At 36.8% G+C, this 15596-nt stretch overlaps 1 protein-coding gene across 4 annotated transcripts in view; it reads right to left on the bottom strand.

Moving 5' to 3' along the window:
- Positions 1-433: 433 nt before the first annotated feature.
- The window catches only part of LOC100718510 (OX-2 membrane glycoprotein-like), a 36147-nt gene continuing 20984 nt past the window's right edge, over positions 434-15596 (bottom strand). Inside the window, exons 4-7 of one of the 4 annotated variants that reach the window (XR_010044512.1) lie at positions 13479-13575; positions 10586-10730; positions 8439-9759; positions 434-614 (exon numbers count right to left, since the gene is read on the bottom strand). Coding sequence is in view for 3 of the 4 variants with exons in the window: in XM_013158127.3 (XP_013013581.1) it covers positions 10586-10730; positions 13479-13575 (242 nt within the window). In the remaining variant the exon portion in view is untranslated. Of the gene's footprint in view, positions 615-8438; positions 9760-10585; positions 10731-12048; positions 12240-13478; positions 13576-15596 lie in introns of those variants that run through there. The other 3 variants (XM_013158127.3, XM_063240069.1, XM_063240067.1) reach the window with 3 other exon arrangements.

Here is a 15596-nt window from a genome sequence, read left to right as displayed (position 1 = left end):
CCCAGCTCCGGCCAGACCCCCGCGGGGGCGGGGCTTCGCACCCACCCAGCCCGCACGCCCCGCCCCACGCCCCGCCCCACGCCCCGCCCCGCCCCCTCTGCGTGCTCCCGGGAGCAGGCACCGCGGGGTTGCGGAGAGCGTGGTGCTGGAGGAGACCCAGCTGCGTGGCGTGGCGGGCCGGCTGTCCGCAGGTCACCGGCCGCCCGCCGCCGCCTCCTGTTCCGCTGCCTGGAAGCCAGGCGTTCTGCTGTGCATCGTCAGTGATGCTCTTAGACTCTGGGATACGCAAATTGCGTGCGAGTCACGCTTCATTTTCCTTTACCTGTCCTGAGAAAAGAAATGGGCCGGAGGTGGAAAGGATGCGCATTCAAAGATAAGCGTGTTTCCCAGCAGACGTACAAAATGCTTTCAAGTTGAATTTAACTAAGGGACGTTTTTCTAGATTAAAAAATCTGACATTTATTATTTTGAATTCGAAATTATATATTCAAGAAATCAATTTTGTAATGACTTCGTTCATGAGGTGGTTGGTTTTTCTCCTTACTGAGGAGTTTTCTTCAGCTTGCATTAATGAGGATTTTTAAAAAAAAATTCGGGCTCCAGAGTTCTTGGATCTTAAACAAAAGAAAAAAGACAGTGAATGAAGGCTCACCTCCGAAAGCCTCGTATGTTTCACCGCACCCTTCTTTCAAGGCGCAGTGCGAGGCTCTGATCCGTAGCGCTGCCTCCTGCGCACACTGCTATACGTATTTAGGGTGAGGGACACACTCCCCACTCTCATTTCACAGACTAAGCTCATCTGTTTTTAAGTTGGATGTAACTGCCTTCACTTGCGTCTGGATTCTTTCACCCAACTGTAGATTTAAAAAATTCATCTATGTCTCTGTACATATAGGAGTTGTACTTATTCTCACTGTAGGAGCTCTATTTTACAAATATTATGTATCACAACTATTTAGGTATTCTTTTTTTCAGATTATTTTCTTTATCAGTACATATTTGCAGTTCATAACGTTTACATTGCAGGCACGGTGTTGGAACATGTGTGTAACACATCTTAATTCCTTTAGTCATCCCCTTCCATCTCCCTCCCCTTAATAGGCATTTACTTTCCAAATTGAAATTATTTTTGATAGTAATGTTGTAAACATGTTATAATACATGTCTTTTCATAAGCATATGTACAGCATTTTACTAGATTACCTTTGATTTTTGCCATGTATTTTCCTACTGGTTTAAGTTTTCTCTATATCTTTCTAAATGGGTAGATAATATTTAACTATTTATGTATTTATTTTAAAGATAATAAAACCCAACAAAACAAAACAATAAATCCAATCAAAACAAAGCAGTGAAGTTGGTACAGAACTTCAAAGCAGGATAATAGGAAAACAATGGCTACCATAGTATATCTTGTTATCTTCCACAATGGTTGCCCATTCCATCAGATATAGCAAAATCAAACCAAAACAAATCAGAATAAAACCAATCAAAACAGCATATTAAATAAAGCAAAACAATTGGATTTCAAAAACAAGATAGAGGGAAATGTCCCATATTTGCTGTATTGCATACTGTTATGCTCCCTATAGATGCTCAGACTGGCTGGCCCCAGGCCTGCAAAGTCAATCAAACAATACAAGCATTCAGTTGCTTTTTGTACCTCAGTTGCTATCAACTCAGCCTGTCCTCTGAACCAGCCCGTTGCTTGAGGCGTAGGGTGTAGGGCTGGTGATTTGCAACCCATGCCCCTGTAGGCTGACCAGAGATGAGGTGCTTTTCTCTTCCTGAGCCTCCCGTGGCTTGCATGGCTTACTACAAAGGCTGGATAGCTGGCTTGTTGGTGGGCTCCTCCTAGTCCTAGTGTGGCTGATTCTTGGGAGGTGCTGTCTGACTTTTCTCTTCTTAGGCCCCTAAACTTTAGTGTTTCTTTTTCTTTCTTTCTTTCTTTTTTTTGTCCTGGGGATTGAACTCGTGACCTCATGCTTGCCAGGCAGGTACTTACACTGCTGAGCTAAACCCCTGGCCCTTTTTACTGTTTCTTGATTTGTTAAAATTTGAAAATCGTATTTAGTAAATTAGGGGAAAACAGTAGAATAATAACCATACACATTACTCTTTTTTTTTTTTTTTTGTCTTTTTCATTTTTATCGGTACCAGGGATCAAACTCACGACTGCCTGCTTGCAAGGCAGGCGCTTATGCCGCTGAGCTAAATCCCCAGCCCCATGTTACTCTTTTAAACTAGCAAAATAACAGTTTAATGAATGACTGGATAGGGAAAATTACAAAAAAGAAAATAATATTCAAAAAATTAAAAACTCAAAAGCTAGAGATTTGGGGCACAAGAGAATGAACAAAAGAGGCGGAAAAATCCCTGCCATCATGAAACTAAGTGAGAGCTTTAAAATTCTTTATAAAAGAAAAAATTTGCTTAGTTTGAATAATGCTTTTCAGAAAAAAGAACAAGTGGTATTTAAACTTCTTGGACAGGTGTAAAGGAGCACTCAAAATTAATATATTACATGGTTTATTATCAGGTATTGATGCCGAGCAAAAGAAGCAGCGGTTTCAACAACATGAGACAGAAGAGTACAAGGAAACTAACAGCAGGTATCAATAAAAATGAATAGAAATTGAAAAAATGTATCTTTTTTTCTAGAGGTCAGTTCTACAAATGTGTGGCACAATTCACTACCTTGATAGAAGATAGAAATAAACATGATATGGATTGAAAACTAAGGGCAAATACTGATATAGCAGTAAAAATAACAAGACAATGCTATAAATATAACAAAAGTTTGAAAACATACAAAATAAATAGATTTCTGAAGGTGACAAGTTGGTCCTAAAATTTTTGAAAATCAATAGATTAATAACTTTAAAAGCAGTTCAGTTGAAATTAAGTTTCCTATGCAAAATAAAGCACAACTTTGAAGATGATAAAGAATAGAAATCACTCTTAAATGTTTGTCCCCAAAAGGAGAAATACATAATAATTTATTTCTTTCTTTGAAACTTATGTTCATTAATTTCGGACTTCTGGGAGAACATGGCGGACAGATAACAGCAACTACCGGAGGCTCTCTGAAAAACTAGGCTCAGAAGCCAGGTATGGTGCGGACTAAAGAGACATAAGCAGGTGGAGTTATGCTCTGCTGACTCAGGAACGAACTCAGCTGAGAGAAACCAACTTGGAATGCAGTCCTGGTGCTAAAACAGGAACAGAAAAGTCTCGCTGCTGAGGCTGGACCCTGCACCATTGGAAGCCGCGATTTGGGTTTCCCACCGTGCGGCGGCTGGCTGCCTCTACATCGGCTCGGCAAGGAGAGAGACGCGCGGAAACTCTGAGAACGGGAGTCTGCAAACGGAGTCGAAAACAGGACGGGCAGGGAGGCATGTTCTGACTTGTGGCGAGGTGAGTGAGAGAAACTGACACTCCACCACAGTTTGACTCCAGCGGACTTTCTAGGCCGGAGCAGTCCTGCGGGAGCAGGGCGCGGTGGCGACTCCAGCCACACATTCCCCTCTCGGGCGGGATTGGTGAAAAGTGCCTGGCCTGCGTGACGCTGCCGGCGGACCCCGTAGGCTGGCCCAACCCAGATCCCAGAGCCTGACGGAGGCCGGGAGGGGCGGGCCCCCGTGTAGGCTGCCTGGTGCGCAGCGGTGAGTGGGAACACTTAACCGGCGCAATTTGATCAGGCTGTGGCTGACAGGGAGAGAAGCTGGGCCTCTCATATAAGCTTGCGTATATAAAGAACAGAGAATATGGGAAGAGGCAGCAACAAGAAAGGCTCCTTGGCCCCCAATTCTGAGAAACAGGCAATAGCGGACACCGCACCAATACACATAAAGCACCATATAGAGAGCCTCATAGACCAATTCAGGAATGAAGTTATCAACGACCTGAAGCTAGAAGTATGCAAAATAGTTAGAGAAATGCTAAGCCCCACCCAAGAAAAAACAGATGGTGGAATGGAAGAACAGAAAAAGAGGGGAGAATTGTTTGATGGAGAAAACAGGGAAAGCATAGAATACGTGAAGCAGGTTCAAAGGGACTACCAAGAAACTAAGAAGTCTATCGAAGACTGGCATAACAGCTTGAAAGAAACTAAGGACAGACTATCTGAACTGGAGGGCAGACTTGTAATATGGGAGAATGAAATGAAAAACTTCTTAAAAATAACAAAGAAACAAACAGCAATAATACAAAGACAAGAAGATGATAAGAGGATCCATAACTTAAGGATTAAGAACATAAAAGAAGAAGTAGGGACACAAACAAATGAACTACAAAAGCTACTCACAGAAATAATCCAGGAGAATTTTCCTAATTTAGCAAAAGGTAAAGATACTCAGATGTATGAGGCATACAGGACCCCAGCTACCTACAACCCAAACAGAGCAACACCAAGGCATATAATAATAAAAATTCCAGAAATTCAATACAAGGACAGAATATTAAAAGCTGTCAGAGACAAGAAACAGACCTCTTACAAGGGAGCACCCATCAGAATTACAGCAGATTTCTCTGCACAAACCATCAAATCACGAAGAGCGTGGGGGGAAATAATTCAAGCTTTGAAAGATAATAATCTCCAGCCAAGATTGAGATATCCTGCACAACTGTCCCTGGAAATTGATGGAAAAACAAGGTGCTTCCAGGATAAAGAGGAACTGGAGGAATTTGCAACCACCAATTCAACTCTACAGAGAGTATTGCAGGATATTCTAAAAAAGAAAAATACAAAGAATCCAGAAATAGTGGAGGCCACAACTAATGGAGCAGAGAACAAAGTGAAGAAGACAAACTGACAGCTACTGACAGAAAAAGAGCTCAACAGAAATGAGGCAGAGAAGATTGGATGATAGGAACAGCTATTTTGGAGAAAATGACATCTTAATAGGTAATACTGATTTAGTATCATCTTGTTTTAAAGTCTCATCTAGCTTTTGTCCTTCTGTCTCCAATGGTCTAAATAGGTTGTATCTTACTGGATTTTATTATGTACGATAGTATAAGCAAAAACCTTTTAAAGACAAGGAGGTTATACAGAAACCATTATTCATTTTCTGTTAGTCGATTCTAAATACTTTGTAATGCTGTCATTCTCTTAAATGGTTTTACATTGTTTTGATATACTTAATGCTACAGTATACGAAGTTATACTCAAGGATTTCAAGGAAAGAGACAATATGGTAACTACTTTTAGGTCAGGATTATCTGGTGGTGAAACACTATTCTGCTTAAATGGTTATGTTTTGATCTGTGCTGTTTTGTTGTTATGCCCTCTTTTATCTCAATCTCCACTCCATTATTTACTTTTTTAATACTTTTTTAAAATTTTTATCCTTTTAATTAAAGGAAAAAAATAGCAGGATATATTATAGTAACCCACTTTGACTTTCCATCACCTCGATTTAAAGCCCTGTATTACTCTCACCATCTGGTTTTTAACTGATGTTCCCCTATTCTGTTTTGCTGGATAGTATCAAGTTCGAAAGTTTAGGCATCAGCTGTGAAGATAATGAGATTCATTATAACGCCCATTCTCGTTGACTTTTATCTACTTTTGAAGACCTACAATGTCTCCAATGTTTTGGTTTTGTTGCTTTTGTTCTTTACTGTTTTGTTCAATTGTATTATAACTAATGGTATAGGCAATACTATTAGAGATAGCAGGAGGCATTATGGTAACCATTGTTGATCACCTTGTATTATGTTTTCACATTATCTATTATGTCCACCCTTTTGACTTGACCGATTCTGTTCTGTTATGTCACATTTGGTTTTACTCTCTTCCAAAAAAGTAATAAGAACCGTGAGAGCAATGAAACCCAAAATGTGTAATAGTCATTGTACAAAAGAGAGGAAAAGAAAGTGCTCTAAACTATATAACTGCATGTATATTTAAATGTATAAGATAGAATATGATATCACAGAGTTTTATTGGATCATTGAACAGAACTGTTTGCAGTATCATTGATGGAATGTCCACTTTACAAGCTTTAATTTTGTGACTTGAACAATTATTTCTAAGATGACAATATGTAATCCATTAACTAGTGATTTCCTACTGTTCATTTTTTTCTGCAAATCTGTATAACTTGTACCCTTTCTCTGCTTTTTTTTCTTTTCTCCTTAAATAAAATTAAAAAAAAAAAAGAAACTTATGTTCATTAATTTCAAAGCCAGGAAAGGATAATACCCCCCAAAATTAAATTATTATCTAATTTTACTTACAAATATATAACAGAAAAATTCTAGACTGGTTTAGCATTTAAAAAATCTGTCAATATATTTTCTTATACTAACTACTATGGAAAATACAAATGACTATTTCAATAGAAAAATTACTTCATAATTTAACAACCTATTACTAAACCAAAGAAAACAGAAATAATAAACATTTACTACCTTTGGTAGTATGCTTAATGTCCAAATTCCATCAACTGTAATATTTAGAGAATTTTTAAACATTGTCTTTAAATTCAAAATAAGCAAAAGACCATTGTTATTTCTGTTAATATTTCAAAAGGGATGTAAAGGAGAAAGTCAAGCCACTGTTATTTGTAAGAGAGATGAGCATCTGCATGGAAAACAGTCATAATCTGAAGAAAATTTTGAAATACAGAGTTTAGCATGGTTTTCAAATACAAGTAAACTTTCAAAATTCAGAAATATTCCTAAACCACTAACAACCAGTCAGATTTCATTTGAAAACAAAAAGATATTATTCATTATGGTGAAAAATGAAAAGTACCAAGGAATTAGCTCAACAAAAATTACACAAACCTACAGAAAGACATTTTTACAACTTCCCTAAAGATGCTCTGAAAGACTTGAATAAATGGAGAGCACATGTGTGGCAAGATGCAAATTACACTAATAAGATATCAATGTTCCCAAAGATCTCTACAATGAAAATCATGAAACACTGATAAGTGGAAGAAGAAAATTATACCACATTCATTGATTGAAATATTATTAAAATGTTCATACTAGCCAAAGTGATGTGCAGATTCAATGCAATTTCTATCAAAATACCAATGACATTCTCCAAAGAACGAGGAAAAACAATTCTAAAATTTGTATTGAGCCATAAACAACACCAAATAGCCAAAACCATTTTGAACAAAAAGACAAAGCAGGAAATATTATACTTCTTGACTGCAAAATATACTATAAAGGTGTAGTAAGTTAAACGGCCACATAGACCAATGGAACAGAGTAGAGATGATAAACCTGCATATATATAACCACTTGATTTTCAATAAAAGTGCTAAGGACATCTTTCAAAAAGGATAGTCCTTCCAGAAACAGTGGAGGGCAAGTTGTATATTACAGGCAGGACAATGATACTAGATCCCCATTTCACACCAGTTACAAAAATCTACTCAAAATGGACTAATGATTGTGAGACTTGACGTTATGAAACTACTAGAGGAAAAACAGGGAACATTCTCAGAATTTTGAAGCAGACCTGAAATTTTTGTACAAGATTCTAGAAGCACAGGATATGAAAATGGATAAATGATATCAAATAAGAGGTTAATATTCAGAATAAATTTTGATACATTTTTAAACAATCTGTTTAAAATTGTAGACAATTAAGATCCACAATGACTAACAAGTATATGAAAAAATGGTCATCACCACTAACCATCAGGAAAACACGAATCAAAACCAAATGAGATATCACCTCGATTCAAGTAAGAATGTCTATTATCCAAATACAAAAGATAACAAGGGTTGGCAAAGATGTGGAGAAAAGGTAATGCATGCATGGTTTTGGTAGGAATGTAAATTAGTACAACCATTATGGAAAACTATAAAGGTTCTGCTCAGAAAATTAAACAGAGCTACAATATGTCCAGTTATGCCACTAGTGGGTATATTTTCAAATGAAATGAAAAAAAGAGACATCTGCACTCCCACATTCACTGCAGTACTAAATAGCTAAGAGATGGAAACAACCTAAGCATCAGCCAGCTGTTAAGTGGGCAAAAAATACACTGTATGGTCCAAAAATGGAATACTACTTAACCATAAAAATGGAATCTTATAGTTCCCAATAATGTGGTTGGAACTGGAGGTCGTTATGTTAAGCCAAATGAGCCAGACACAGACGGACATGTACCATATATCTCACCCAGATGGTAAGTCTAAAGAAGTTCGTGCGTAGACATTGTAAGTAGAATGGTGGTTACTAGAGGCTGGGGAGAGAATTGGGAAGGAAAGAATGAGGAAAGACTGATTGATGAGCATCAGCTTACAGTTAGATAGTAGTAAGAACTTTTGTTTTGACAGTTGAGTGACTATAGATAAAAAATGATGCATTATATACTTCAAAAGACCAACGTCTTCATTACTTTTCTCCTTTCTGGGATGAAATACCCTAGTCCAAAGTTCAGGGAAGAGAGGTTTATTTTGCTCACAGTTTGTGGAGGTTTCAGTCCATACTTGGCTGGCTCTGAGGCAGGATGGCTTGTCAGAGGGGCATCTCAGAGAACAATTCATGGTGTCCACAAGGAAGCAAAAATAACAAGAAAGAGGGGATAAGCTTCTTTCTGCCCCTTATAGTGTATGCAGGCTACCCACCCTAGGACTCTCACTCTTAATTCTAGTCAGACTTATCCCAAACCAATCAGTGGGCTGATTAACTAATCACATACCCTTAATCCTAGCACCATACATTCTAGATTCAGCTACCTACCCCCCATGACTGCATGAGACTGTGGGGGACATCTAGACACAAACCATAAGAACTAGCAAAAGGGATTTTTGAACAGTTTCACCATAAAGAAATGATAAGTCTTTGAGGAGATGGATATGATTAATATGATTTACATTATATAGTGTATACATGTATAAAAACAACATGGGATTCCATAAAGTTTTTATATATCAATTAAAAAATTTTTAAATTTTAAGTTTTAAAAAATTTTTAAAAATTTTATTTTTAAAGAGGGTAAAATTAAACATAACAAAACAGATCAGAAGAAAACAATGTAAGAGACACAGATTTCAAAGCAAGACAACCGGAGATCTTCACTGTCTATTATATTGTCTGTTGTTTTCTTCCAAATAGTTGTCCATATCTTCACATACAATGAATTCATACAAAACAAAATAGTATAAAACTGATCCGAACAGAGTGATGAAAGCATTTTAGGTCTTCAAGACCAGACAATAGGGAAGTCAACAGTGGCTGCCATAATGTCTCTCATTCTCCTCAAAATAGCTGTCCATTCCTTCATGTATGTTGATTAATTTTTTAAGTTTTAAAGAGAAATTTAAAATTAATATGAGAGAGGGGAATAAAAATCTAGAAATAAACAATTCAAAATTTGCATGCCACTCTAAGAAGCCTGAAGCCACCTTGTGACATCTCACTCTGTCCTGCCTATGACAGCTCATCTTTTGCCCACTCCGTCCACACTGTAAATGTTACTTGTCCATTGGCCGTTTTGCTGTTGTCTGTTTGCTGATGCTGCTGTCACAGTATCATTTCACTTGAATGTATACTCACTGGTATATAGTGGAATTATTTCAATAGAATTTGAAAACACATAAGAAAAAACTGCAAAAGATTGAACATTTTAAATTCCAGAGGAAAAAAATATTTTAAAACAGCACCTCATTCATCATCTTTAGAGGATGCAAGAGATCTGCTCTCTTACTTTAAAACCATAGAGTCAGAGGTAACTCCGATAGAACACTCTGCCTACAATGTGTGAGCCCCTGGGTTCTCCATCCCTAGCATAGAAAAAAATAAAAACAAAAGCAAATAATTAATCAAATGCAAAAACAAGTAAAGAATGGAGTATTCAGTGTACATTTTAATTTCCAAAGTCACTTCAGTGTAATTGAATTGTAATGCAAATAATTGATGAGGGGAAGATTCTCTTCATATAAATAATCAGCAACTGAATGAAATTGAAAACAATTTGAGTATCACTCTTTTCCACTTCTAATGAATATATCTAGGCAATGGTCATCAATGACTATCTACATTCCAGAAAGAGAGACATCCTCCATTACGGAATTGTTTTTCCCCAAATCTTTGAATTAATACCATATGCATTCACTTCTGTGGCTACTGAGGGCTTGAAATGTTGCAAGTTTGAGAAAAGATAAATTTAATATAAAATACACACAGAACTGTGAAGGTTCAATGAGAAAAACATTTTATAGAAAATATTTAAAATAATTTGTATTTATGTTATTAAGAATTATTTTCCAAATACTATTAAGAATGTATCATCTGTTAAAAAGTACTATAATCCCACTTGAATCTACTACCTCACGGAATTATATTACTTTATTTTTGACACAAGGTTTCACTATGCACTATGCAGTTTTAGACAGGCTGTCTAAAACTCACAGCAATCCACCAGCCTCAGCCTCCTGAGTGCTAGGATTAGAGGAGGGGTGGCCACTCTGAGTTAGATTACATACTTAGGGCTTTCTTTCCACTTATTTCTAAAATGATCATTACTGCTACCAAATGCATGATTTAATTTGAAAAGTTCTTTTAAATTTGAAGACTACATAGTGACACCAGAAAAAAAAAATCACACACCTATGTGCTCAATGACAAGGGCTCACTAAGCGGTCCTTGGGATTGCTTCAGAGATGATAGTTGAGACACAGTCTCTGACCTCAAGGGACAATGACATTGGTCAGCACAGACACTTCCCCTCATGGCAGGACATTGCAAGAGTATGCTGTGAATAAAAATTGGGAGATGCAGGTTCAAAGTTTTTTTGAGAAATTGATGAAGATTTCTTCTCAAAAGTTTGCTTCTGTATAAAAATGCCCCAATTATAGATTTGCACATTATTTATATCCTTAGTAGTGAGAGTAAGAAATTATGATTTGTTCCTTTGAAGAATATATTCACTATACTCCCCCAAAGGACTGCTAATCCTTATCTGTTCCATAATTCCAGATTTATATATGTAAATACCTAACATATTCCCTTTGTGTTGGTTACTTTTTTCTTATTGCTGAGGTAAAATACCGAATGCCCAAAATGGAGGGAGCAAAGGTTTATTTAGCTCACAGTTTGTGGAGATTTCAGTCTGTAATCAGCTGGCTCCAAGGCAGGCTGGCATGGCGTAGGGGCGCCATTTATGGTAGCGGCAGGTACCAAAGGCAACAGGAGCAAAAGGGCAAAAGGGAGGAGCCTTACACTGTATGCCAGCTACCCACTCCTGAGTGGGTGCAGCACTCACACTGCCAATCCCAGTGCTAGACAACGAACCAATCACAAACACTCGATTCAGCTGCCTTCAAAAGGCCACTCCCCCATGATCACATGAGGCTTTGGGGGAACATCCAGACACAAACCCTAGCACCCTTCAGTGAAAAACAGGTACTTTAAAATGAACATGTTCAAAATAGAATTCTTAATCCTCTTTCCAAAGCTTATGCTTCCCATATCCTTTCTCATATTTGTATAAGTTTTCTTCAATGCCAGAAAATTTGCACCAGTGAAGGTAATTCTTCCATTTCACTCTTTTCCCACATCTGATCCACTAGCATACCTTGTCATCTAACTTTACCCACGGTCCTTCCACCCACATTTCTACTACTCTTTTCTACCTGGCCATCACCTTTATTTTGATGACTATAACACTGTCTCTAAAAATTTCCTTATTTGTATTGAAATCTCAATATTATAATATAAATCTGCATATTGTGATCTATAATTTTTTTAGTTTGCCTCGTAATCCATAAAATATTATTTATAATCCCATAGAAACATTACTGGAATTCCAGCAAGTTAATTCCAATCTACCACCTCCAATGCAGCCCACCACTAGAGTAAAGACACTAAAACATATTCAAAGTGATGGGCAGCCAAGTGGTCCTAAGTCCCATTCAAGTGAGGATATATGGGCAAAGGCCTTGATCCAAGGCCTCTCCCAGAATTTATTACCTTATAAAGAAGGAAGTGGTTCAAGCGTGATGACAGGGAGGATAATGGGAACTGTGTGAGTAACTTGAGCTGATTAGCCAAATGCAGAGAGAAAGATACGCAGAAGTCTGCATAATTTAATTAAGGTAGCATTTGAATTATTTTAGAAGGCCGTGCTTCAGTTTCCAATATGTAAACTTTTGTATCTTGGGGAGTCATAGCCTCTTACTTTGAGGTTCGTATTCTGCTGACATTCCTGGGGCAGAGTGACTCTGACATCCATCCCATTGTGATCAGTCCTTTACAGAGAGCACTATTTGAGGAAACAGGACACTATCAGGTTGGCCTCTGGGATTATGTATCAGCACCTTGGCCAGCCTTATTTGTGTCACTTAGAGCCAATTGAAGTGAGAAGAGAATAGCACAGCTGACTGTACATATCAGTATAAGGAAATAAGACTCAATTAATGTTTAATTAGTGTTGCAGCAATTGTTCTGCATTCAAAGAGAGGTGCCCAGGTAGTCTTTGACATCTCTCCCTTCCTTGTCTTTTTGAAGACTGTTGAGCAAGGTCAGCTGTGGTTATTATTGAGTTCTAAGAAACTTTGTCCGTAGTCTAATTAGAGAGTTTTCTAAAGTATAAATCAGATTTGTGGGGTCCCTTTTGTAAATACATCTTTATGGGTTGATACCGCAGACAATAAAAGACCCAAATGTCTTCCAGGCCTGTGGATCTTCCCTGTTTGGCACTCACCTCCAATTTTCAAAGCGTTGGCCTAGCCAGTTGGCCTTCTCCATTCTTGGAACATTCAAAGCTCATCCCCATATTGGAAACTGAACTAAATATTTCTTCTTGTCTTGAACCCTCTGCACCAAGAATTTGCTCACACTTGAATTTTATTTTTACTCAACTATAAGTTTATATAACACCTACCCATAGACACCATGGAGCCGACACTAGTCCCATGGTCTCTTTCATTCTACTCTATTTTCTGGAAAGTACTTAACTGCCTGATGTTTTCTTATTTCCAATTATTAGTCCATTGTTTGTTTCTTTGCATCAGAATGTAAGGTCTTGAAGGCAAGAAATTAATCTGTTTTTATTGCGTCTATCAACATAGAGGTACTCAAGTTGTATTTGGTGAATGGATATTTCATTAATCCTGTAGAGTAACATCACTTTTACTTCATCATGGTTTAGGCAGGTAGAATCATCTCAGACTTCTAGACTCAGTCTTTTCTACCACACAGTAAGTGGATTCCTTCTCACTAGTGGCCTGGGGGGATACACACTGTATCCTATAAAATCCTGTTCTCTCTAAAGAATCTTAAAACTCATAAGCATGAATGACTATTGCAATCTTAAATATTATTTGAACAACAGCATAGACTTGACTGAAGGAAGTACCAGTCATATGGAAAGGGTTTTCTATCATGGCTTTTTTCATGATGGATTTTGCCAGAGCTCTTCGAGTTTTTTAAAACTTGAAGCTTGCTGGTTTCTTTTTTTAACTCACCTTATTTATCACTAGCAGGTAGTAATATAACTTACCTTTTCTTTCTTTGAACACAAAGAATGATGATAATGATGGTAAGCACAAAACATAAAGAAGTGAGTACAATGATTATCACTGTTGGACTAGAAGAACCTGAAAAACACAAACAAGAAACATGTTCTCCTCATGATGCTGTTTTCTTATGCATAGTACTACACCACATCATATCTGTAATTTGCGATGCATTTTTGATTTATCAATATTTTATTGACATACAAATTTATAAGACAATGTGCTATATTCCGTGTAATGATAAAATATACTAATACCTGTATATTTGAAATACTGTATGATATTCAAAGATTGACATTTAATTTTTAATATAATCTTATTCTTAGGAATAGGAAAACAATATAATCACTTTAATATTCAGAAAATGATTAACAAAATATAATGCAGTCAATTATGCTACTAGAATGATTCACAAAAAGTCTATAAAAACATCAGAAAATAAATTTATAATAAATATTTAAAATTATTGTGATGAGCACTTTATAAAGGTTACTTGTATTACCTGGATGAGTACAGTTATTAGGCAAAGATGGGGAAATGGAGTCTCTGTGATATTAAGAAGAATCACATAAAGATACAAAGTGACTAGGTGACAAATGAAAACAAGTTCAATTCTAATTCCAGAGTCTGCATTTATAAAAAACAGTGCAAAAGCTTTAACAACAACAATTTCAAAAGTAGATATTTTGACCAGTTTGCTTACATTTTATTACAGACACCTCTATCATGTATAGATTTCTGGATATAATTTATATTATTGGTTGGTTGTAACTTAAATATAACACAAAGTCATCTTTATGACTGTCAGTGATTATTGCTATACATAATAATTGCTATATATAATAGGAAAAAGAATATGTATACTTCGTGTTGGTCCTTAAAATCTACACTTACATTAAATGAGTAAAATATTGTGTTTTCAATTTTTAGTTCTTTTAATTAATTGGTACATTTTAAATATATATATATATATAATGATCACATTCATCAGAGGAACTTTGTTCCTATACATGATATAACTTAATTCCTCTTTTTTCTCCCATTTCCCTCTTCTCCCTTTATTCCTTCTTCCCCTTATTTACAAAAGCCTTATTTCCACTGTTTCCTCCTTTTCTCTCTCTTTTTTTGCTTTTCCCATCCCTTTCTCCTTCCTTTTCCTAGTTCCTCCGCCCAAATGAGCATTTTCTTTCTCTTTCCTAACATCTAGTATACATTGTGGTTCTTTTTTACAATTCCTGTTTCTCACACCAGAGAAAGAATGTGACACGTACACATGTGTGTTTGATTTATTTCACTTGAGTATGGTTTCAAAGGGCATCCATTTACCTGTAAATGTGTCAAGTCTATGCTTTGAAATGATTGAGTAGTACTCTATTGTATAAATAACACATCTCGAATGAAGAAGCAGAAGCACTAAATAAACTTTATTTTTTGGTTGGGGGAATCAAACTCATGACTTTGCATTTGCCAGGCAGGTGCTTATGCCACTGAACTAAATCCTTGGTAGATGTACCAAAGAAATACATGACAAATGTTCAACATCACTGGTCATTTGAGAGATGCAAATTAAAGCAATGCTGAGATTCCATTTCACTCCAGAAAGAATCAAGAAATTAACCAATAACAAGTGCTGGTGGGGGTGTGGAGAAAAAAAGAACACTTCTCCATGGCTGTGCAAGTGTAGACTGGGACAACCCCTGTGGAAATCAGTGTGATTCCTCAAGAAACTAGGACTAGAGGTTCCATTTGATCCAGCTATTCCTTTTCTTGACATCTTCCCAAAAGAAGAACATCACACCACAGCAATACAGGCACACTCACGTTCATAGTGGCACAATTTGTAATAACTAGATCTTAGACACAGTCCAAATGCCCATCATTGTTCTTGTCATAGGCTTTTTTTTTTTGGTTTTGGGTTCTCCTTCTCCTAATGTCCCTAAATATGTACGTACTTAATGTCATGATCATAATAACTTTTCCCCCTTTTAAATTTGCTGCTTTGAGTTTTTCATTATCATTGAAGAAAAAGAGAAATCTTCTTTACTCAAATGCTATTAGGAAAGTGCATGTGTGTTAATTCAAGGATTTTGTGCCCCTTACTT

Source organism: Cavia porcellus, unplaced genomic scaffold (genome assembly GCF_034190915.1).
Source record: "Cavia porcellus strain 051 isolate PalLab524CR breed Dunkin Hartley unplaced genomic scaffold, mCavPor4.1 scaffold_29, whole genome shotgun sequence".
Taxonomy (NCBI): Eukaryota; Metazoa; Chordata; class Mammalia; order Rodentia; family Caviidae; genus Cavia; species Cavia porcellus.
Note: the sequence above shows the minus strand (reverse complement) of the source record. Positions and strands in the feature narration are given on the sequence as shown.